Here is a 26,383-nt window from a genome sequence, read left to right as displayed (position 1 = left end):
TTCCCCTGTACTTTCTTTATCATGCTCAGCTTCCTGTTTTACTCAGTGCTCGACAATTGTCATAAATCCAAATTCTCTATTTTATTTAAGCCCTAATCTTTTTGTTGTGTGCAGCATTCAAGCTTTAGATGCTCCATCGTCCTCCTTCATGGCAATATTTCTTTTCACTGACTTGAAGGCTGACTCTTGCTCATTTATTGTTTTCCTTGGTCAATCTTTGGTTACAATCTTTGCTTGTTCAAAATCAGTTCAATTGGCTAATTTCCAACTAAGCTTTCTTTCTCCTTGTTTGTTCTTTATCTTTTTTTTTAGATTAGATTACTTACAGTGTGGAAACAGGCCCTTCGGCCCAACAAGTCCACACCGACCCGCCGAATCACAACCTACCCATTCCCCTACATTTATCCCTTTACCTAACACTAAGGGCAATTTAGCGTGGCCAATTCACCTGACCTGCACATCTTTGGACTGTGGGAGGAAACCGGAGCACCCGGAGGAAACCCACGCAAACACGGGGAGAATGTGCAAACTGCACACAGTCAGTCGCCTGAGTCGGGAATTGAACCCGGGTCTCAGGCGCTGTGAGGCAGCAGTGCTAACCACTGTGCCACCGTGCCGCCCACTTTCTGTTTCTGTACTATCTCTTTCTGTAAAGGACTTAATCTTGACTATGATCACTATTGCCCAGAAGGTTACTAACTGCAACACACTGCAGACGCCCTACTTCAATCCTCAGAAATATGTCAAACATTGCTTCTTTGTTGGGCTTGTTGACTTTTACTGTTTTCTCCCTCAGTCTATATTAATGTTACTAAAGGTTTCTAATATTACCGCATTACTGTCCTTTACATTTCTTTGAAACTTAACTCTTGACCTGCTCCTTTATTTTGCTCTCACTATTTGAGCAACGTAACAGCTCTCCGATTCTTCAGTCAAACCAAGATTGATTCAGTTTTTGGACACTCCAGTACCTCATCCCACTATGGAACTGTAATATTATGCTTGATCAATACTGCCACCGCCTTTTCCATAATCCTTCAGAAAAAAAGTTGTAGCCAGGAATGTTTAGTTATCATTCCTACACACTGTATGTGTAGAACATACATTGCACCTCCTCTCTACACCTATAGTCTGGTGCCCTACACCCTGCTAATGTTGCTGCGGCTGTACAGGACACTGGTTAGGCTACTTTTGGAATACTGTGTCCAATTCTGTCCTTCCTGCTACAGGAAAGACTGTGTGATACTTGAAAGGGTTCGGAAACTATTTACAAGGCAGTTGCTAAAGTTGGAGCACTTAAACTATAGGGAGATGCTGAATAGGCCTGGGCCATTTTCCCTGGAGTGTTGGAGGGTGACAGGTGACCTTATAGTAGTTTCAAAATCATGAGGCGCATCGACAGGGTGAATAGCCAAGGTCTTTTCCCCAGGGTTGTGGAGTCCAGACCTAGAGGGCATAGGTTTAAGGTGAAAGGGGAAAGATATACAAGGGTCCAAAGGGGTAACTTTCGCATGCAGAGGGTAGTGCATATGTGGAATGAGCTGCCAGAGAAAGTGGTGGAGGCTGGTACAATTATAGCATTTAAAAGGCATCAATGGCGATAATGAATAGGAAGAGTTTGGAGGGAAATGGGCCAAATGCTGGTAAACAAGACTGGAATAATTTAGGATATCTAGTCGGTTTGGATGAGTTGGGCCAAACAGTCTTTTTCTGTGCATCTCTATGACTCTACGAAACCCCTATAAAATGACATTTAACCTTCCCTCAAGGACATTGGTCTCAGTCTGTCCAGGAGCAAAATGTCAGCGTGTTCAGGTCCCTCCTGCCCCAGAACTGGCTCCAATGTCCCAGGAGTCTGAAGCCTGCTACTTCTCCAACTACCTGTTTGGTCTTTTTGCTGTGACATTCAGTGTTCCACTGGGAGCAATCCAGCAATTTCCTAACTTAAATTTTGCATTTTTTAATTATCTGGTGTGATGTATTGAGAACATACAGAATTATATTGTGTGACATCTCATTAAAATCTGTAGTTTCCACAACTGATGTGTTTAAAGAAACAAAACACATCACAAAAAAAGCATTCCCAACATCTGGAAGACCAATGTGATATTTCCAAAAGGATTAAAGTTGAAGTTGCTTTAAGCTGGGAGATTCCCAAAATTTGATGAGGCAACATAATACTTTTGAATTTTCTCAATTTGCAGTTACTTTGTGCAAGTGGTATGCACTATTTGGAATGCCGGTGTTGGACTGGAGTGTACAAAGTTAAAAATGACACAACACCAGGTTATAGTCCAACAGGTCCAATTGTAGTCCAATTAAACCTGTTGGACTATAACCTGGTGTTGTGTGATTTTTAACCTGGTATACATTAGTTTGTGGTGCAAACATTTCCCTAGTGTTCGAACAGAACCTCTGGTTTATAATGAGTGTATTGAGCAATATTCTGGATGAGATCCAGTTTTTTCTTAAAAAAAAGGGGGGCTTTCTGTGTAAGACAATAACAGGAGGACACAGGACGAAGGTGTGAAATGCACAATCCTTTGTGAATAACATGGAAATAAGGTGCTACAATGCTTAGATTTGGCACTGCGCAGTTGGAAGAAAGAGTAGAGGACAGAAATAAAGAAATTGCAGAACATATAGAGCAGCTGGATGCAGCTATAATTCCAGCCACTTCCACTAATCAGGGTTTTTTTTGATGCTGAAATAACAACTTGCATATGAGCTAGTCAGGAATTAAGATTTAGAAAAAGGAATACCTAAATTGAATATTGGAAAGCTGACAGACACCTAAATAATCATGGTTGATGGAAAGTCAGCTACCATCCCATGTCCTGTGAAGGTGCAAGTATTAAACTGATGAGCAGAAACAGAAACTAATGAAATGTGCCATAGCTGAAAATGACCACAGTTCCCTTAACCCCCTCTGATTTTGGAGCCCCAAGGTCACATGGTACAAGTGATGGTGTTGAGAACAGGGTAGCAGTTAGTCATCCCTTTGGTTCTTTAAGTACTTACAGTTGTCTCTCCATGAAACCTCCATGTGGAAAGGAGGACACCGGTTGCTTAAGACAAGCTCCTGACTATATTGATTTTTCTGTGAATTCAGTGAATTTTGGATTTTGATGTGATGGAAGAGGGGAGATAAATGTAGAAGAATGTAGAAGGGGATAGAATTGCTGGTGGACGAGAGGGTATCATGGCAGGTGAAAGGTTGGGTGAGGGGTTTGGGTGCTGGTGAGGTGGTGGAGTGGTGAAGGGTTTGGTTGTGGTGAGGAAGTATGTACAAAGAAATGGATTAGGCGGGGTGACAGGTGGGTTAGTGAGGATGTCAGAGGTGTAGCCAGGTCGCATCAGTGGGAGGAGTAATCAGATGTTTGTGGAGTAATCTGGGATTCAGGGTGGCTGGGTTTGGGGGTGTAATATTGATTTTAATCCAGGAGCAATCAGGGAGTATTTGGGTCAGATTGAAGAGTCAGAGTTCATCATAGAGTTGGAGGATAGTTGAGCTGAGGGGATGATCAAAGGTAAGTAGGTGGGTGTGACCAGATGAATAGATATTATGAGTTCGGCCTGGTTTTCAAGCTGTCTAACATCTTCTAGTTAACCACCCTCTGTTACTCAAATTGAGAGTTGGAGACTTTGCTGGAGGGCTTCAGATGAAGGGTAATTGCCCACTGGACGTTTACTGTGCAATTCTCATGTAGTCAGTGCATCGATATACACCAATGTGTTTGGTGAATAAAATATTTTGAATTCAATTCTTGAATTTCAGAGGTTGGTTAACCTATTAAATTGCGAAAATCTGACTTTTACTGTATCTACAATGAAATGTTGGTTGTTGGAAATTTTGTGAAAGTGCCTGGTTCTGGGCATGAGACTGTCAGCTAAATAATTGACATTTTGAATTTGTGACTAATTTCTCACAGTCAATGATTTGAGGCTGTTTTAATTATTGTATCGTCTTTTAAGGAAGTAGTGGGAAATGGTACTGGTCTGTACATGGTAATGATCTAAAGGCGTCTAACAATTGGATTTGTATTTCAAATTGTTTGGTATAATGTTTTTACACCTTCTAAGTTTATTTCAAAGCTGAGAGATCCAAGCTGACATTGAATGATAATGTTCAAGTTTATGTTCCTGTGAAATGCCTAACTGTGATTTTTGTCCTTGGCATCAGGTTAACTAGTTTAATTGACCAAGCATGGACTTTTGCATTGAAAATTTACCTGAAATTTAAGGGATTATTTGAGGCCACTAGTCTCAACATGGGCTTACTGAATGCAATAGAAACAAATCTAAGGTTTTGATGGACATTTTATGAAAACAATATGTGTGATGATATTCATTAGGTTGAAATGATGAAGAACAAAGATTGTAAATTTGTAATTACGGCACATTGATTTGAGAGACTTTGTGTATATAATTTCCATCTCTCTAAAGTTTTCTTTTAATGAGTGATCAAATAGATATAAATACAAAATAAGTTGGCTCTCACTGTTTTTACCAAATGCTTCTAATTGGGGACTCTAATTTGCAAATCTATTGACATAAAATGATCATCTAACAATGGATTTTAAAATTCCATCCTGGGAATTTCAGGTTTGCAGCGATCTGTCAACCCCAATCACATTGTTATTTAGAAGGCAGAGATCTGAAGATGGAAAATAAAATATGTTGGCTTTGATGTTTGATTGTTGTGGTCAATAACCATAATTTGGCTGAAACTGAGATCACTGCAAGTGAGCTGATGGAATTTATAGTTTGGATGGAGCCCAGTAGCTACTGATGTGATGAACATGATGTTACATCGAGACTTATACTGGTGCTGTTTTGGTTAATTTGGATTGATCGTTTCGATTTAATACGGGTGATGTCTTCAAAAACAAAGATTGCCAGTGGACACTTTTTATTAATGGGCTAAAATAGCTGTAGAGATGTTACTCAGATAGCTCCTGGTGGACAGGAGAGAGAAAAGTGGGTGAGTGTGTGAAAGATGGCTTGCATTTCTTCTATATCATTATGTACTCTCTATTTATGAAATTAGCACAAAGTAAATTACAGCAGTAGCTTTTTAGTGTACAAGGAGTGCATTTTGTTGGTCAAGGGTTTATTGTTCAAATTACGGAATTAATGGAATTATGTGAGCATCATCTTTTCTGTCTTTATTCGGGGAGATACTGGTTTGGTCATAGGCATTTATAGTGAAGAAATATAACCATAATAACAATGATTGAAAGAGATTGAAGGAACACAAGTCATCTTGATATCTCCACATTTTTTTTTGATGTCAGTTTTTTGTGTCTTTTGTTTACTGTGATGTATTGCATGCAATATGGCACTCAAAGGCAGAATTAATACAGAGTTGTGTACACTATGTTGCAGTCAAATTGGATTGTGCAGCATATTTGATCTGAGGACTCATGTTGGACAAAATAAAATGAGCTCATTAAAGAATCTGCATTATGGTGTACCTAAGAATGCATTCTAAATTGTGTGATGTAATGTCTCATTAAAGAACAAATTCGGCAGTTATTTCAACTGGCAGAATGTGTATTCAGGTGATTACAATAACAAAATGAATTTGAATAAGAAAACTCTACAACAATAATGATTTGATAATCTGTTGGAGTGGCATTGATCCTAGACATTGGTACTTTGGGTCCTCTAATCCTAGATCTTGTCTTTCATGATCATCTGCAGAGTTCCCCAGTAAAAGTTAACAAGCATTCTGCAGTTACTGGGGTAGCATTGTGTAGGACCACTAGTAAGGCAAAGGGCATTCACAGGATAGGTATTGGGGCAATGTAGAATACGCAGTTGATAGTTCATCTTTACTTGCAATGTGGCATAATTTTATATATTCCATTCAGATAGAGTACTTAGTAATAAATTTTATATTTGCATTGTGGTCAAATAGACACTGTGATTGTCAGTGACAGAGGGAAGGAAAATTAAGAAACTGTTACTGAATTGGGGATTGATTGTGGTTGCTTGCAACATATTCAAATTAGCTCTTCACGAACCATTCTGGCAGAAAGGCCTGTGTAGGTTACCTTTCTCGTTTCGTCTTCTTCCTCTTGCTCTTCAGCTGCTTGCTTCCTACCAGGTGGTAATGCTAATGTAGTTATGGACTGAGTAGCAGACAATCAACAGTCCTGAGATCTGGTGAGTACTGAAGGGCTACTCCAGAATGGTCCAGACCCCAGAAGTGTTGCTTCAGCAGGTCAATGGTTCGCTCTGTCACATTTGTGTGGCAGCATGGTTTTCTTCGTATGCAAGGCTTGCACACTTCAGGCAAGCGCCATGTTATCAGTGGACAGAACTCATGCCTCAGCAGCTACCTTTTTGTAGTGGTTCAGTTGTAGATGGGCTGTCCCAGAATGAAGACACAATGCATTGACCTATAATAATTCACTGTCTATAAAAGCACGTCACTTGGATATCGAAGAGTTCCTGAACATGGCAAATTGACATATGATAACTGCAATGTTATCCCAAGGTTAATACCCTTCCTCCCTTTAAAACAGTCAAGCTTTAATCTTTCTGGTCTCTTGAGCACCCCCAGCTGTAATCACTCTACCACTGGTGTCCAGGACTCCAAATTGCTTCCATAATCATCCCTTCATCTCTGGCTTTAAAATCTTCCTGAAAACAAAAACCATCATCTGTTCTTCTTTTTACTCTTTCATGGATGTGGGTGTGGCTGACAAGCCCAGCATTTGTTGACCCTAAACTGAGTACTATTTCAGAGGGTAGTAAAGTATCAGCTGCAGTGATGCGGGTCTGGAGTCCCATGTCGGCCAGATCAAGCAAAGAAGGCAGATTTCCTTTTTCAAACAACATTAGTGAGCCATTTGGATTTTTACATCAATTGATGACAGTTGTCATGGTCACCATTACTGTGACTAGCTTTATATTTCTCATTTATTAACTAAATTTAAATTCCAGCAGTTGCTGAGCTGGATTCAAACCCACGTCTTCACAGCATTAGCACAGGCCCGGTGGGTGTTGTCAATTAGTTCCTGCACCATAAGGAACTCTGCTTTGCTTATTGTCTCAGTCATGCTGGAATCCAGGTGGAGCGCCTATTTCTGTACCCATTCGTGGAAGTAGCATTTGTGCAGCAGTCCTCACCATCAATCCTTGCAACATCAGAAAACTTTGGTAGGTATCAAGTGTAACCACAGTGCTACAATTTCGAAGTGTATAAGTTTGTTTGTTTTGGGATTGTCTCTTTAAGTCAATGCAGAATGAAGTATGACTGTTAAGTGACTTGTACTGAATTCTGCCTGAAAACAAGTCAGGGTGGCTTGATCATTAAAGGTTAAAGGATGGCCCAAGTTATTTTACAGGGAAGAAGGTGGAACAACTGTAGATAACAGCAAGAACAATTGTGTTGAGTCTTAGTAGATTGTTAATTTCCAAGTCTCACAGGGAAGTCTTATAATGTGAGATTTTACAAACAGTTATTCTTGAAACTGTTTAGTTACAAGATAGATTGGAGCTCAAGGGCTACAGGATATTAAATAGCATTTTTATCTAAATATAAGACAAATGTGATTCAAGCTACTAAAAGATGATTTTTGAAAGAGAAAGATCATGGAAAGCAATTGTGTAGCATTGGGTTCAGGACTGAAGATACCACTGAAACCAAAACACCCAGTCTGAAGCCAAATTAAAGACAGAGAGCAGGAGTTAATGGCAATCAGTTCTGCATTTGAAACAGAGAAAATGCTGACTCTACACAAAAAGTGGATGGGAGTTCAGGCGCAGAAGAGACAAAATTTGAGAGGAATTTAAAGAGCTTGGAAGATTTACCTAACTTGGACTAATGTTACCTCACAATGAATACTGTTTCTAGGAAAGTCACAAGGGTGATATTATTCTGTAAATTAAAATATAAGCTGTATGCTAGTAGGTTTTTAGTCAATGTTTCTTTCAATTTATTTGTCAAGGTAAATGCTATTGAAAATTGAAAACTTTTTGCGTGACTCAATCAATAGAAATTCAATTATATTCAAATATCTTCTTTGCCCTTCCAGGCAAAATTCCAGACTAGAGTAGTTAAGGAGGAGAAAGCTACAGGAGAAGAAACTGATTATGTGGTGAATATCTGGTGTCTGAATAAGGTGTATTCTATTATTAAGGAGAGTGTTGATTGCAGTAATAAAAGAAAGGGGACCCAATGGGCAGGAGTTCAGGAAACTCAGCCTTTGCAACTGTGTAACAAATCTGAAGTTCTTTCAAATTGTCCGGGTTAGAGTGAGGGCTGCAAATTGAATGGGCTAACTGAACATTGCAGGAAGCCATTGAATGGTATAGAAGAAATGTAATGGTGTAGAGGATATTATAGTAAATGGGGATTGACAATGGTCCATGAGTCCAGAAGACTGTACTGCCTGCTTGATGTCAGGTTCGGGACGTCTGCTCGATATATAGACAAGAAAACTCAGATTAACAATAGTCAAATAGTATTAGGATAGTTTCTTAGAATAGCATATTCTGGAGCTGACCAGAAATGAGGTGATATTAGACTAGTATTATACAATAAGTTTAATTAACGATCTCATAGTGAAGGTGTCTTTTGGTGGCAGTGACAATATGATTGAATTTTGCTTTAAGAGAGGGGAAGCATTTTGAGACTACTTTTCAAAATTTAAATAAAGGGAACTGTGAGCTCATGAAAGCACAGCTGGCTAAGTGAATGGCAAATGAGCTTACAGGATAAACCACAAGTGATGCTGTGGCAGACATTTAATGGGATATATCAGAATTCACAGAATAAATACACTCTAACAAGTAACAAAAATTCCAATGGACTGTGCCAGCAACAATAGTTATCTAGAAATGCTAAAAACAGCATCAAACTCAAAGAAAAGAAAAATAACATACATTTGTGCAAAGGCAGGTGGTAGGTCAGAAGATGGATAGAATATTTTAAAAAAAAATTGACCAAAAAAAATTAGAAAAAACTAGCCAGAAGAATTTTAAAAAAGTAAGAGGTTCTATCAACATTGAAAGAAGAAAGCAGTTAACAATGTGAGTGTTAGTCCTGTAGTAATTCTGGAGAATTAATAATGGAAAATATGGAAATAGCAGATGAATTCAATAGATATTCTGCAGGATATAAATAACATCCCAGATGCAGCAATAAATCGAGAAATGGAAGGGAGGAACTGAGGAAAATAATTGTCACTAAAGAACTAGTACTGAATAAACGATTGGAGGATTGGCTGACAAGTGCCCAGGTCCTGATGGACCTCATCCCAAGATCTTAAAAGAGGTGGCCAGTGAGATAGTTTTAATTTTACGAACCTCCTTTGATTCATGGAAGGTCCCATTTCATTGAGAGATAGATTCAAAAAGGGAAGACAGAAAGCAGGAAACACAGGCCAGTCAGCTTAACATCTTAACACCTTAACATGAGGAAAATGTTAGAAGCTATAATTTAAAAAGTTAAAGCAGGACACTTGGATAAGTTCAAGGTAATCAGACAAAATCAACATGGTGTTGTGAAAGGAAATCATGGCTGTTCAAAGTTTTTTGAGGAGATATCGCATTCTGTGATAAAGGGTAACTTGTGACTGTACCGTACATAGATTTCCAGGAAGCAATTGATAAGGTACCACATCAATCATTATGGTGGAGAATAAAACATCATGGTGTAGTGGGTAGCATAGATAGACAATTGATTGGCTAATAGGAAGCAGAGAGTAGGGATAAATGGGGTTTTTTTTTAGGTTGAATGGTGTACCACAAGGATCTGTACTGGTACTTTAGCTGTTATAATCAATATAAATGACTGAAATGAAAGTCGAAGAAAGGATTGCCACATTTGGTGACAATGCAAGGATGTAAAGTAATTATGAAGAGGAGATAGCAAAGACATAAATATGTTCAGTGAGTGGGCAAAGATGTGGCAAAGGAATTTAATTTAGGAGAATATTAAACTCTCCATTTTTACAGGAAAATGAAAAAAAGTATACTATCTAAGTGGTGAGAGATTGTAGAGCTCTGAGGTGCACAGGGAGCTGGGTGTCCTCATGTAAGAATGGTAATTGTAAGTAAGTATAAAAACCAATTGAATGTAATCTTGTGTCATGAAGGAAACTGAGTACAAAAGTAGGAAGATGGTGCTTCAGTTAACTAGTGAGACCTTATCCAGAGTACGGTACATCATTGTATGGTCACTTTATTTAATGAAGGATGTGAAATGCATTGAAGGCAGGTCAGAGAAGGTTTACTGTAAAAGTATCTGAAATGGGTGAGATGATTGATGTGGAGTGGTTGGACAGGTTAGTCTTGTATCTGCTACAGTTTTGAAGAGTAAGAAGTGACTTGACTGAAACATACAAGATCTCGAGGGGTAGATGTACAGAGAATGTCCCATCTTATGAGAGAATATAAAACTAAGGTTCACTGTTTAAAGATTGGGGTCACCCACTAAACAGAGATGGAAGATTTTTTTTTCTCTTAGAGGGTCATGAGGCTTTGGAGCTCTCTTCCTGAAAAAATGGAAGCAGAGTCCTTGAATATTTTTAAGGCAGCGCTATACAGATTCTTGTTAAGCAAGGAGCTGACAGATTATCTGGGATAGGTGGGAATGTGATTGGATCAGCCATGATAGGGCTGAATGGCAGAGCAGGCTCGAGGGGTTGAACGGCCTTCACCTGTTTCTAATCTGTCTGTTTGTATTGATGTTCTTTTTAAAACCTTTGGTGTCAACTGGGACTGTAACAATAGGAACAATTAGAAACAGCCATGAAGTATAGAGAGTCCAGCCTCTGTGTATAATCCATTGTGTGTCTCTTAACCATTCATCTTGTCCTCTGCCTGATCAATTTGGAATCAAAAATGGTCTCTTCTTTGACTGTTTAAAAAGAAAACTGTGTATAACAGAACAGGATCATCAAGATATTTGAGCTTGAATGGGAGACAGTTTATGGGCATAGTAAACACATGCCTCTCTTCAGGAGAAGCAAAGATTGTCCCTGGATGACTATGGATGTAAAGGTTAACAAGAAACAGAATATGGACGATAGTAATAAATAAAAAGTTCATCACACAGTAGGGAACAAAATTCAATAAAGAAAGTATGGAGTTGACCTAAAACAGGGAATTACAGGTGAAGAAACTGAATTGGACCAGGCACATAAATATTGCAGCCACAATTGCAGGTTAGAGGCAGAGAAATTTACAGTAAGTGACTTACTTCCCTCCTCCCTAAAGCCTACCCACTCTCACCAAGATGCAACCCAGTGTTGTGAAGGAATGCTTTCCATTTGATTGGACAAAAGGAGCTTCCAAAAGTCACAAGAAGCTCAACACTCTCAAAGTGTCTGCCACCTCAACGTTCACTCGCTTCTGTACTGACTCCTGACGCACATTGGCACCATATACAAGTTATATTGCAGCAACTTGCCATGGCTCCAAAGACAGCATTTTCCAAACACATGATCGTTTGAAGGACAAGGACAGCAGATACATGGGAACACACTCCCTGCAAATTCCCCTCGAAGCCACTCACCATCCTGACTAGAAACTAAATCACTGTTCCCTTATTGTCAGTAAATCAAGATCCTAGAATTCCCTCCCTACAATCACTGTGGATGTCTTTACATCACCAGACTACAGCAGTTCATGAGTGGCTCACTATCACCTTCTCAAAGCTGTTGTTGAGGTGAGCAACCAGTGCTGACTTCTAGCAGAGACAGGAAAGGGGAAAAAGGAATTGAATATGAGAATTGATGTGTAACTAACATAAAGTTTTAACCAAAGACCTTTTCTATGCACATAATTCGTGAAAGAAAGAGTGATATTGATTAATGATCAAAATAGAGTTGTTGAGTCATATAGTCATACAGCTCAGAAATGGACTCTTTAGACCAACTTGTCTGCACCGCCCTGACATCCCAATCTGACCTAGTCCCATTTGCAAGCCTTTGGCCCATATCCTTCTAAGCCCTTCCTATTCATATACCCATCCAGATGCCTTTTAAATGCTGTAATTGTACCAGCCTCCACTACTTCCTCTGGCAACTGATTTCATACATGCTCCATTCTTTGCATGAAATGTTTCCCCGCACGTCCCCTTTAAATCTTTTGCCTATCACCTTAAACCTAAGCTCTCTATTTTTGGACTCCCCTACCCCAGGATAAAGGTTTTGGCTATTGACCCTATCCGTGCCCCTCACGACTTTATACAACTCTGTAAGGTCACCACTCAGCCTCCAATGCTCCAAGGAAAAAATAAACCCAACCTATTCAGCCTGTCCTGATAGCTCAAACCGTCCAATCCCAGCAACTCTTGTAAATACTTTCTGCACCCTCTCAAGTTTAACACCACCCTTCCTATAGAAGGGCAACCAGATTGTACACAGTATTCTAAACGTTGCCCCATCAATGTCCTGTACAGCTGCAACATGACGTCCCAACTCCTGTACTCAATGTTCTGACCAATGAAGGCAAGCATGTCAAAGCTTCTGTCAATTCAAAAGGCATAGCTTACCAGCTGAATGAATATTTTACACGGGTCTTTACTAAACAGGTTACTGCCAATAAGGTAAGATTATGGAGGTAAGGAGAAACTTCTTTAGCCAGAGAGTGGTGAATCTGTGGAATTCACTGCCACATAAGGTTATAGAGGCCAGGTCATTGAGTATATTTAAAACAGAGATAGTTGAGTTCTTGATTCCCAAGGGGATCAAAGGTTACGAGGAGAAAGCAGGAAGGTGGGGTTGAAAAACCTATCATCCATTATTGACTGGTGGAGCAGAGTTGATGGGCCGAATGACCTCATTTCTGCTCCTATGTCATATGGTCCTATGGCTTCGAGGACTGAAAATGTTCCAAACCTGTTTAAAAATGGGGCAAGTGATAACAACTACAGGGCAGCAAGTTTAACATTAGCAATGGGAAAGTGCTGGAGCCATTAATGCACGACACAGAGAAATGGCACTTGGAATATCATGTATTAATAAATGAAACACAGTGTGGCTTTGTTCAAGATAAGTTGTACTTGACTAACTTGACTCAGCTCTTTGATGAAGTAATGGAGATAGATTGATGAGGTTGGTGGTGTTGACGTATACATTAAATCTGACACAGGGCTTTTGAAAGCATCACCAAACAGATTTCTGAACAATATTGAAACCTTTAGGTTAAAAGGGACAGTGGCAAGATTGCTTAAAAAAAAGTCATGTCAAGATACTGAAAACATGTAGTCATCGTGAATGGCTATTTTCAGACTCGAGGGATATACAGTGACATTCCCCAATCTTTCGTAGTAAGATCAAACTTGATTTGGATAAAAATGGAATTGCATGCAAAGGGAATACTGTCTGAGTTTGCAGATGAACATTACTTGGAAACACCGAGGAGGATCACAATAGGCTTCAGGAAAGGATAACCCATCAGAAATGTAAATTGGGCAGACATGTAGGTAGAGAATTTAATGCAGCAAAGTGGGAAGTGATAGATTTTGGAAAGAAGAATGAGGAGAGGTAGTACAAACTGAATATTATAACTTTAAAGAGGAGCAGAAGCAGACAGACCTTGGAGGAGTGTATACAATTCTTTGAAGTTGGAGTTAGAAAACATAACTTCCAATAAAGGAATTGAATGCAAAAGTCTGGTAGTGATAGTGAATCTTTCTAAAGCAGTGGTTAGACCTGATACTGTACTCAGATCTGGCCACCCCACTTTCGTAAGATAGTCAAAGCCTTGAAGAGGAGATTGACTGGAACAAGAATTGGGATGAGGTACGAGTTGAAAAATGTGGTGCTGGAAAAACACAGCAGGCTGGAAAAACACAGCAGGCCAACGATTTCCTGAAGAAGGGCTTATGCCCGAAACGTCGATTCGCCTGCTCCTCGGATGCTGCCTGTCCTGCTGTGTTTTTCCAGCACTACATTTTTCAACTCTGGTCTCCAGCATCTGCAGTCCTCACTTTCTCCTCCTTGGGATGAGGTACTGCAGTATGTGGCCACCCCAGAGAAGCCAGAGGACAGAGTATTTTTCTCCTTGGAGTAAAGAAGACTAAAGTCAGACTTAATGGATGTGTTCAAAATTCTGAATGGTCTTGATAGAGTAACGAAGGAGTAAACAAGAAGAAACTGTTTGCAGTGAGAGGAGCATTGGTAACGTAAGGGCACAAACGTACTGTAATTGGCAGAAGAACCAGAGGCAAGATTAGGAGAAAACTGTTTTCACAATGATTTATTGTCATCTACACCTAAAATGTGGTGAAAGTAGATTCAGCAGTAACATTCAAATAAACTCACGAAATGTAAAGATTTGCAGGTTGCAGAGAACGAGAAGGATAATAAGTGGAATACTTCTCTCAAAGAGCCAACAGAGTATACAAACACAAAATGTCAAATAGTGTAGTGATACTGACACTACCTTTGGACTTGAAGCCAGGGTTCAGGTCTCACCTGCGCTAATGATGTGTTTTAACATCTCTGAACAGGTTGTTTAGAAAATATTTCAAATGGCTTCCTTCTGTGCTGTCTGATTCTATAATTCCATCAGTCAATACTCTGAAACACACAGACAACACTAGGCAGGACAGCATTAGAATGTGCTGATGCAACACAGTCGAGAAATGTGCAGATGTCAGTTTGGAATAGCTTCTGGCTCTGTCATTCAAAGGTAATGCTTCTTTCAGGTCAGCGAATGAAGGAACAGCTAAGTGAGAACCATGAAAACTGTAGGCAGAAAACTGGATGTGGTGGCTGATTCTCCCTCACCCATTTGACACTCCCTTTGGAGACCAGTTTGACCATCATAACTCTGGGGTTGATTTCAACCCCAGCCCTAACCCTGTAGGAGACAGCCAGGATAGAATTGCCCTGCAGTCTGATTCCCACTTTGTTTGGGATTTATGGAAAGTCAGACCGCATACTGGTCCAATTCGCTGAGTTTCCTGTTGATTAAAGTTAACACCGATCACCTCCAATACCCAACACCAACACCCCAAACACCCTCCAATGCTCTCCAACCGATCCAGACACAAAGCAGTACAAGATCAGCCACCAATCATGAAAAGTCATGTACAACATGATTATTCTACCATCTGAGCCACTCTTGCAACACCACCATGCCTTGCTCTAATTTCCACTCAGATTGAAGACTGCCAATAATATTAATTGTTTTGTTTTGAACTAGTTAAATTATTTATATACACGTTAACCGTGGACCGTAAAATGGGTATATGCAGCAAAAACACGGTAGCCCTCCAAGCGGACTGTGTGCCCTACACTAACTCTATGCATTTTACGGTCTCGGAATGGTGTATATAATATTTTCTGGAAATAGATGAGCGATCGTACATGTACATCACTGTTCCATTTCCACCCCTGATCGAAAAGCAGGGTCTTTTTTAAATTGAAATCCTTTATCCCCTTTTGGACCAGAGGTTTTGTTTTGGAATAAAAAGAGAATAAAAAAGGTCTATTTAAAAAAAGCGAATAGAGATATATGCACCATGGCATCAGATTGGGACCGAAAATGCACAAAGGTGAAGGTTTAAAAGACCAACCTTGGCGAAATATCGCATCCTTGCTGCATAAAGGCGCCCAGAGAGAACCAGAGACTGTTAAATATTCCAAACTCGTTGGTCTGGTCGAGACTTTGGGCATCAGGTCCATCTTCGTACTCCTCTGTTTGCCACTCATAGGGGCTGAATCTGCTCACCAGGAACAGGACCACACTCACACCGATGTAGGCGAATACGATGCACATCCAGATCTCATACGCTAAGGGGTCCAGGAAGGAGAAAACCCCCGGCTTGGATTTCTGGGGTTTTTTAATCATGATGGAGATCCCCAAACTCATGAAAGGTTTTGAAAAGTCAATGACCTCCTCCCGCACCAAGGTGATGGTTAATGGGGCCACTGCGATATCAGCTTTCTGAAAGACAAAACCGATTAAGAATTTACAGTCAATTCACTGACAAGACCCTCGTTCGCTTATTTCTGACACCAAGCGAAACACTCTTTTAAAATCAACTAGTCAGGTAGGGAAAAATAAAGTATTGGCTCTTTAGCCTCAATGTTCTTTCTTTAAGTTTGCAGTGTGCACATTGGCTGCTCTCCTTTCAATTGTGAATATCCTTGAAACTTACTTAACTGACTGTGGTGTAATCTGAAATGATGCTAATATTGGTGTTAAAGAAATGCAAGTTTCTCATGCTACTCTTTGTCAGGTCAATGCCTCAACCAATCAGAATCAACCTGCCTTATTTCACATTTAAACAAAGTCCAGTAGTTAATGGTCAGTCATCACTAATGGTTGCATGCATTCTTTATGGCAGTACATCCAACAATCAGAGTCCACTTGCACACTAAGCACACTATCCATGTCGTTTTCTCATTATTTTGGCATTTATTGCACATTGCACTGATTAGTGATAAACTAAAAACTTCAACAAAATTTGTCTTTTTTTTAGCAACTTTTTGATTATTCATTTGATCTGAAAATATTATTTTAGGTAGATAGAAAGACTCCAGGGAGGACTCTTCTGCTTTCCTTCAGATAGTGCATTGATGCTTTATGTTTGTCCAACATGGCAGGTTTAATTGTCAACCTTCATATTTTGCTGTGCAGAATAATTCTCACCACCAAAATATACCTTCTTTTCCCTCAGTTGCCAAACTTAGTTTGTGTTTTGTAAAGTTCATCTTTCATATTATTAAAGTGCCAAAAGGCCATTCATTGAGCATTCTTAGATGGCCCATAATTGTCAGGAATTGTTTAGGAGTCTCAAGTACAATATCCTGCTATATGTGTATGCAAACTTGGGTTCAACTAGGGTTTCATTTTGACATCGGGGTTGAGAGTGTGATGCTGGAAAAGCACAGCAGGTCAGGCAGCATCGGAGGAGCAGGAAAATCAACATTTCGAGCAAAAGCCCTACATCAGGAATTTGACATCACTGAATGATCACTGGCTGATCATTGAGCTCAATACCCTAACCCTGCCCTCCCCCGCCATATCCCTTGATCACTTTAGCCACAACAGCGATATCTACCACCTTCTTGAAGACTCCTAATGTTTTGGCCTTAACAACTTTCTGTGGTGGTGAATTCTACAGGTCTGCTACTCTCTAGGTAAAGAAATTTCTCTTCATCTCAATCCTAAAAAGTTTACTCTTATCCTTAAACTATGAACTTTGGTTCTCGACTCTCCCACTATTGGGAAAATCCTTCCTGTATCTTACCTATCTACTTCCGTTCATTTTATAGGGTTTCTGTGAAAGCCCATCCCCTCGTTCTTCGAAACTCCACTGAATACAATCGTAAAATGATTCAATCTCGCCTCATATATCAATCTAGCCATCTAAGGAATTAACTTGGTAAAGTTCTATTGCACTTCCTCTATAGCAAGAACATCCTTTGGAAAGGAAAGGATTAGAATGATACGGGTGGAGTGTGTGGTGCTGGAAAAGGCAGGTCAGGCAGCTTCCGAGGAGCATGAAAATCAACGTTTCGGGCAAAAGCCCTTCATCAGGAATTACTGATGAAGAGCTTTTGGCCAAAACATTGATTATCCTGCTTCTCTGATGCTGCCTGACCTGCTGTGCTTTTCCAGTGCCACTCTCTTGACTCTAATCTCCAGCATCTGCAGTCCTCACTTTTGCCTTAGAAAGACATAGGCCAAGTGCAGGGAAATGGGGTTAGCATGGACAGGCACTTTGGTTAACATGGATCAGTTTGGGCCAAAGGGCCTGTCTCCATTCTGTAGGACTCTATGACACTATCCTTCCTCACATAAGGAGACCAAAACTGCACACAATATTCCAGGTATGGCCTCACCATGCCCTGCATAATTATAACAAGACATCCTTGTTCCTGTACTTGACTCCTCTTGCTATGAAGGCTAACATACTGTTTGCATTCTTTCCTGAGATGCACCTGCATGCTTACTTTTGCGATTGTTACACAAGGACACCTAAGTCTTATTGAACATTTCCCTCTTTAATTTACAGCCATTCAATTAATAATATGCCTTCCTCTTTTTGCTACCAGAGTAGGTTACTTCACATTTATCCACACAATACTCCATCTACCATGCATTTACCACCCACTCCTGATGTAACTGAGTGATACACTCAGCCACATCAGAAGGAATTAAAGAGCTAACCACTAAAGGTACAGGTGTCAAATCACAGCTGGAAAGTAGTCTCTCTGTTGTCACAAAGCTACACACAAACCTTTGGCTTGAAAAACTGGTTGACAAAATTGTGGCTTGCTCTTGTTTGAGATTACATTCCGTTTGTGACATTGCACATTGTAAATAATTGCACTTTGTCTGCCTAAGCTATCTGACATGACATAACTAGGAAGAATGGGCTGATAATCATGCCTCACTGTTCCACAAGCAATTGAAAAATACATAAAGTCACAATTACATCACCATGATGATCAGTTTGCCTGAATGACAGCAATTCAGGACTAATGTAAGTTGAACAGAGGTGACATTAAAAAGGGTTTAATTTTACCTATTAGCTCATAAGCATCAGCCATTATTAGTTCCTGTCTAGCAGTTGCAGCCAAATAGTTTTCAACATGGATTCTAATTTAAAAACGATTTTTAAATCTTTCCAAGAGAATAATCTCTTTTGAGAGTTCTGCACATGTTACTGGCTCCTAACAAACACCTATCAAAATGTCTTTGCTTTACCCTTTCACATTTAATGTAGGTTTCAAATTTTGAAATTTTTGTTTGCATCAGAATCTGGGCGGAATTGAGGGCTGCAGATGCTGGAGATCAGAGTCGAGAGAGTGGTGCTGGAAAAGCACAGCAGGTCAGGCAGCATCTGAGGAGCAGGAAATCAACGTTTCAGGCATAAGCATTCCTGATGAAGGGCTAATGCCCAAAATGTCGATTTTCCTGTTCCTCGGATGTTGCCTGACCTGCTGTGCTTTTCCAGCACCACACTCTTGACTCTGCTTCAGAATCTAACTCATATTCATCCAGAATAGCTTTGTTATAATGTCACAACCCTTACAGACCTCATCTGACAAAGATGATTAAGTTTGGTGAGCTCTACCTGTCAATATGCTTGGAAATATCCAGTTTTCCTTCAGCCACTTCATTTGTTTTCCTACTTTCTCAAAAGGCACAAGGAATGTCTCCACATCCTTTTCCTCAAATTTTGGTAGGGACTAGAATCAGAGACATCTACACACCCCTGGACACTATGGGCAATTTAGCATAGCCAATCCACCTAACCTGCACAGCTTTGGACTATAGGAGGAAACCCATGCAGACAGAGGGAAAATGCATAAACTCTGCACACAGCTGCCTGAGGATGGAATTAAATCAAGGTCCCTGGCACTGTGAGGCAGCAGTACTAACCACTGAGCCACTGTGCCACTCCTTTACAAGTGCCCCATCTGTACAAACTTAAGCATTTCCCTCCTGGATTTTAGATTCTGGTCAAGGCTTTCCTCATCAGAACCTTCTTTGGCATCCAAAGTCCCTTTGTAATTATTATTTTAAGCTGGTATTCCCTATTTCTCACCTCTTTTCCATTCCTCTCTCTTAAATTCTTTCTTGTGCCTTTTCTTCTTCCTGAAATATTCATTTGTTTTCTTTCTCCTCTCTCTGTAGGTGAATTTTTTTGAGTTTCATTTTCCTTTTTATCCTTTCTTTTAATTGCAAAGCTCTTTCCTCTTTATCTCTTGCTCATGTTCAAGCTTCTTTAATACTAGCTGAATCCTTGCTAACTCAAGTGACTCACCACATTTTGTACCTAATCCCTCCTGTATGTCCACAAATCCTAGATGCTTTGCTATTATTTCAATTGTCTGTCTCCTTGTATCTGACAGGCAATTCCACCTCTAATGTATTTGCCAATTCCAGCAGTCTGGCTCTTGTAAATCCATCAAGGATATCTTTTCCAACTGAAGGATGGGCTAAGCTGGTTTCAATTCCAACTTACTTCAGTATGAGAAACCTGGCATTTGTCATTTTATCCTTTACCACTTACCCTTACTCCACATCCAATTTTATGATATCCTTGTTCAAAAAACACCAGACCATGAGCCCTCAAACTTATATCATGAGTTAACTGGGAAGAGCACACCAATAATCATGCCCTGCTTTCACAAGCAGTCACATAAGGTAAGAAATTATGCCACCAAGACAAGAATTTGCCTGACTGCCTACTACTCAAGACAATCACAAGTCATACCAGATTTTGTCATCAATAGAAAATAACTCCATTCATTACAACATACTTTAATAAATTACAGAGAAAATAATTTCTAATCTATTACTAAGCCTCTTCAACAATATCCCTTCAAACTCTTCAAACACCCACACACACGCACACATGTGCACACACACACACACGCACATACACATACTTGTTCATGATTACAGTACTCATGAATGACAGACAGTTTGACATAGATATCATAGCGATTAAGAATATAGACAGGGTAAACAAAATTCTGAAGATCAAAAGCCCTTAATCCAAGGGTGAGTTAAAATTTCTTATGCAATTCCTCTAAAGATCTAGCAATGACGATGCCCTGCTGTCTGTAAAACAATGGACATTGCTCACTTCAGAAGTTGAATCAGGGATCTGGGTCTCTTCTTGTTAGAATTTCTCCTTTTAAGCTGTCATTTTTGTCTTTCCCACACACAGACAGAGTGAGAGGGACAGAGATGTGTTAAGCTTGCAGGCTCTGGGTGTTTCTGTCTGCCCGGGTACTTACAACTTTGTAACAAACTGCAGCTCAACCAGTCAGAGGACTATAATTAGGCAGAATTTCATTAACTCAAGTACTTTCAGCATCACTCAGATTCAAAGTGTCCCTTTAACGTATACCCATTTCACATTTTTTTTCTCTTTCTCCACTATTTACAGCACCTTTGTCTTTTGCGACAAACCTCTATCTCTATCAAAAATATGAAAAAAAAACTGAATCCCAATCCTTCAGCTGAGCTTCTCAAAAAGAATGAAGGTGTATGTCTGCAACTGAGACAAAGCAGATACAGACTGAATGAAAGCTTCCTTTTCTATCAGGGATACAGAATTATAGCTAGACAGCACGGAAACAGACCCTTCAGATAAGATATCCTGAAGTGATCTAGTCCCATTTGCCAGCATTTGACTCACACCCCTCTAATCTGGGCAGCGTGGTGGCTCAGTGGTTAGCATTGCTGCCTCACAGCACCAGAGACCCAGGTTCAATTCCTGCCTCAGGCAACTGTCTGTGTGGAGTTTGCACATTCTCCCTGTGTCTGCGTGGGTTTCCTCCGGGTGCTCTGGTTTCCTCCCACGGTCACAAAGATGTGCAGGCCAGGTGAATTGGCCATGCTAAATTGCCTGTAGTATTAGTACATTTGTAGGGGAATCAGTCTGGGTGGAGTGCTCTTCAGAGGGTCGGTGTGGACTTGTTGGGCTGAAAGGCCAGTTTCTGCACTGTAGGTAATCTGAACTCTTCCTTTTCATGCACCCATTCAGATGCCTTTTAAATGTTGTAATTATACCAGCTTCCACCACCTCCTTTAGCTGCTCATTCCATACACGCACCACCCTCTGCGTGAAAACATTGCCCCTTAGATCCCTTTTAAATCTTTTCCCTTTCACCTTAAACCTATGCCCTCTAGTTTTGGACACCCCTACCGTGGGAAGTAGATCTTGGCTACTCACCCCTATTCATGCACCCCGTGATATTTTTTCAATCACCTCAGAGTGAACTTGTTCACTCCAAGATTACTCAAGGACAATGATAAGTGACATAATAAATGTGTGTCTGTAGACCATCTCTGTTTTTAGAGGCCATTTAATCTTCTGCTAAAACCCGACCACACACCATGCAAAGAGCTTTGAACAACCAACTATGGTATCCTATATGATTGCCAAATGTTGATGATAATGGCACATGAAACTCACTGAATACACAAGCTCGCCGACCATCCCATTCCAAACTTTGGAGTCTGGATCCCTTGCTCCGTATTTTCCATCTGCCACAATTGCAAGCTTGTACTTGAAGCCCACGTGCTTGGCAATCTCTGCTGCCAACTCCACACAGTAACCCTCGTACTTATCGTTACCTTCTAGCTGATCATGATTCTTCTTCAGCATCACATAAGGAGGTTCCTGCAGACACAAAACACTCAGTCAACACGACAGTACCCTGGCCATTCAATCAGATACCTCAGCCATTGTCCCAGGCTCACCCAACAGCAAGTATTATCATCTGAGCCAGGTCTGAAGCCAGGACTAGGTCCATCACCTGAGGCTTTGCAGCTAAGCTGACTCACACAGGATTCAGTAATGAATGTTGGAGTGAGGTATCCCAACTCAGAACAATGAAACCTGCTCCATGTGGATAAGGCTCCACATTCACCCAACCAGAGACGGCCACTAAACAATCAGTTATTTTAAATTCCGTGGGGAAATAAGCTGCCAAAAGGAAACAGGCCAGTTAAGGACTTGGGATGCAAGGTCAGAAGTCACACAACACCAGTTTATAGTCCAACAGGTTTATTCGAAATCAGAGCATGCTCCTTCATCAGCTGAAGCGAGCAGTGCTCCAAAGGCTTGTGATTTCAAGTAAACCTGTTGAACTTCAACCCTGGTGTTGTGCAATGTCTAACTTTGTCCACCCCAGTCCAACACTGCATCTCTGGGCTGCAAGGCGACAGAGAACGTACAATGTAAGGCAGAGTGAAATTATCAACTGTTGTAGGAAGAATTAAAAATAAAGGACATCTTTTATATGAGAAATATTGAGTGGAATTTGCATGTCCTTGCACACACATCAGAGAAAGTTACTAAGCAGATACAGCAGGAAGACAAATGATATATTTGCCTTAATTGCAGGAAGACTGGAGCATAAGAGTAAGTCTTTAAGGTAATAAGAATGTCTTTATAAATCTTTCAGTAATTATATGTAAAGCTTTGGTTAAACTACAAGTAAGGCACTGTGTGTAGCTCTTAAGGTTATATCAACTTTCAAGGAGCTGCCACCAAAAGAAAATGACTAAATTGATTCATTGAGAGGACTGTACTGTGAAGAGAGTTTGAGTGGGATAGGTGCTGAAAATGTGTTGCTGGAAAAGCGCAGAAGGTCAGGCAGCATCCAAGGAACAGGAGAATCGACGTTTCGGGCATAAGCCCTTCTTCAGGAATGAGGAAAGTGTGTCCAGCAGGCTAAGATAAAAGGTAGGGAGGAGGGACTTTGGGGGGGGACTTTGGAAATGCGATAGGTGGAGGGAGGTCAAGGTGAGGGTGATAGGCCGGAGTGGGGTGGGGGCGGAGAGGTCAGGAAGATGATTGCAGGTTAGGAAGGCGGTGCTGAGTTCGAGTCTCGAACTCAGCACCGCCTTCCTAACCTGCAATCATCTTCCTGACCTCTCCGCCCCCACCCCACTCCGGCCTATCACCCTCACCTTGACTTCCCTCCACCTATCGCATTTCCAAAGCCCCCCACCCCCCTCCAAGTCCCTCCTCCCTACCTTTTATCTTAGCCTGCTGGACACACTTTCCTCATTCCTGAAGAAGGGCTTATGCCCGAAACATCGATTCTCCTGTTCCTTGGATGCTGCCTGACCTGCTGCGCTTTTCCAGCAACACATTTTCAGCTCTGATCTCCAGCATCTGCAGCCCTCACTTTTTCTCTGAGTGGGATAGGTCTCCCTTTCCTGGAATTTAAAAGAATGACAAGTGATCTTGCTATGGCACACTCTTAAGAGGGTCCAACAGGGGTGTTTCTGATTAATGTTTTCTCCTGGACAGAACTGGTGGATGTATTCTCAAGATAAGGAGGTGGTCATTTGGGATTGAGATGAGGAAATATGTTGTAAACCGATGAAATCCTCTCCCAGTTTGCTATGGATGCTGAGTCGTTTTATACGCAACCCTTAAATGGATAGTTTATTGGACATCAAGAAATTTAAGATATGTGAGATTGTGATTTGATGGGATGTAGGAATCGCTGGCAGGGCCAGCATATATGTTGCCTCCCCCTGATTACCTCTTGTGCTAAGTGGCTTTCTAGGCCATTTTATTTAACATTGCTGTGGGTCTGGAGCCACATATAAGCTAGACCAGGTAAAGATGGCAGATTTCCTTCCCTGAAGGGTATTGGTGAATCAGGTGGGTTTGTATAACAACCTGTGAAAATTTCCTGGTTGTTATTACTGAAACTAGTTTGCAAATCCAGAGTTTATGAAATTAGATCGGGCAATTTGAACTTCATCCCCAGAATACTAACCTTGTCCTATGGATTACAATTCCAGTGACCTTACAATTATGTCACTGTCTGCCTAAAAATAATGGTAAGCAGTCAAAGCCGTAATGGGGCTAACATCTACTCCTGGATTTCTGATGATGATTGAACTATTTCATGGAATGTTGTCCAGTCTCCACCAACATCCATATTCTGAACATGAAACCTTTAACCCATTGGTGACCCCTTGCTAATTACATTTCAAATCTTAATGTATTTCTTTTGTTGGTCTCACCTGACGGATTTCAGCTCCCTCTTGGTATTATATACAAGAGAGAATGACTAGACTGTGCTTTCCTCGCCCCCAGCACTATTGGACTAGTTTTGAGGTGGTAATCTTCTGGTCTTATTACAATAAGCCAAAGATTCTCACCCTATTAAACTATTTGTGTTGGTTTCAAACTTATCCTGGGGCCATCCAGCAGACCTGAGTTATACTGTGAGCTGTTGCATGTTAATATTGTCAATGCTGTGACAATTTAGCGTGTCAGTATTTTTTAATCACCCTGTTTAGATGCACATACCATAGGAAGAGTGCAACAGAGGTTCACTTTTGTCAGTTTGCAGGATTTTCTAAAGAAGTGAGATTGAGGAGGTGAGCCTGTACTTTCCAGAGAGTCACACAATGAGAACTGACTGCATTGAGCCACACAAAAGTCTTACAGAGCATGAGAAAGTGGATGGAAATAAGATGTTTCTCTTTGCAGGTGAGTCTAGAACCAAAGGCATAGAGTGAGGAGCAGGCCACTGAGGACTGGGATGAGGAATAATTTCTTCACTCAGAGGTTTATAAATCTTTGGAATTTTTTACCCCAGAGGGGTGAGGGACCTCAATCATTGAGCACATTAAAGACAGAAGTCGATAGATTTTCGAAGACTAATGACATCAAGGGATATATTGGGAGCTAGTGTGGGAAAATGGCAATGAACAGGCTGAATGTTGGAGCAGGCTCGATGGGCTGAATGGCCTACTCCAGTTCCTATGTTCTGCGGAGCCAATATAGCTCAGCAGAAATTGGGGGTGATGGGTGAATACACCTTTAAAATAGGTCAGGATACTGGTGGCAGAGCACTGAAGAAGCCAAAGGCTACAGAGGGTGCAGGGTCAGAAGGAGTCAAGGGTTGATAATATCCTGATGGGCTAACACTTTTATATGAGGTCTATTGTGAAAATACTGGCTGAATTTATCACTTCTCTCACCAGTGGCAGAGATTGCAGTAAGACGGCCTATCTCAGTCCTGGGTTCATACTGTCAGCTTTGGGTGACACGATGGCTCAGTGGTTAGCACTGCTACCTCACAGCGTGAGGGACCCAGGTTCAATTCCAGCCTCGGGTGACTGTCTATGTGGAGTTTGCACATTCTCTCTGTGTTTTTGTGGGTTTCCTCTGGGTGCTCCAGTTTCCTCCCACAGTCTGAAGATGTACAACTTAGGTGGATTGGCCATGCCAAATTGATCATAGTGTTCATGGATGTGTAGGTTAGGTGTATTAGACAGAGGAACTGGACCAACAGGTAGGGGGATGGGTCTGAGTGATATGGTCTTTGGAGGGTCAGTGTGGACTTGTTGGGCTGAAAGGCCTGTTTCCACACCTTTGTGATTCTATGAGAAGTGGATCAAGTTTCAGTTCTAAAACATGTATCAACATCATCTACCTTTACGTGGAGAATTTTAATGAGTAAATGAAGTTGGTAAGGTCAAAGAGGAAAAATTATTTCCTCTGGGAGGGAGAGATCAGGATAAGGAGATATAATGTTAATATTTGAACCAGGTCATCCAGGAATGATGATAGCAAACACTTCCTCATACCAAGGATACAACAAATCTGTAACTCTTGCCCTCAAAATGCTCTCAAAACTGGGAGATCAAATGAAAACTTTAAATCTAAGATGGATTGATTTTGGAAATGAAAACAGAAACTGCTAGGAATACTCAGCAGCTCTGGTAGCACCTGGCAAGAGAAATAGGGTTAATGTATCTGGTCAATAACCTTTCGGTAGAACACATTGACCTGAGAGTTAACTTTATTTCTCTCTCCAGATGCTGGCTGAGCATTTCCAAAATCTTCAGAGGATTTTGCCATCGGATTTCCATCATCTCCAACATCTTGCTTGTTTTTTTT

The 26,383-nt window shown here is 40.7% G+C and overlaps 1 protein-coding gene across 4 annotated transcripts in view; it reads right to left on the bottom strand.

Moving 5' to 3' along the window:
* LOC122556483 (glutamate receptor 1) overlaps positions 1-26,383 on the bottom strand; it is a 208,569-nt gene that overhangs the window by 88,041 nt on the left and 94,145 nt on the right. For all 4 annotated transcript variants that reach the window (XM_043703159.2, XM_043703161.2, XM_043703160.2 and 1 more), the window contains exons 10-11: positions 21,920-22,126; positions 15,548-15,918 (exon numbers count right to left, since the gene is read on the bottom strand). In XM_043703159.2, the coding sequence (XP_043559094.1) occupies positions 15,548-15,918; positions 21,920-22,126 (578 nt within the window). The remainder of the gene's footprint in view (positions 1-15,547; positions 15,919-21,919; positions 22,127-26,383) is intronic.

Source organism: Chiloscyllium plagiosum, unplaced genomic scaffold (genome assembly GCF_037043375.1).
Source record: "Chiloscyllium plagiosum isolate Xiang-an unplaced genomic scaffold, Cpla_swu_hap1 HiC_scaffold_16, whole genome shotgun sequence".
Classification (NCBI taxonomy): domain Eukaryota; kingdom Metazoa; phylum Chordata; class Chondrichthyes; order Orectolobiformes; family Hemiscylliidae; genus Chiloscyllium; species Chiloscyllium plagiosum.
Note: the sequence above shows the minus strand (reverse complement) of the source record. Positions and strands in the feature narration are given on the sequence as shown.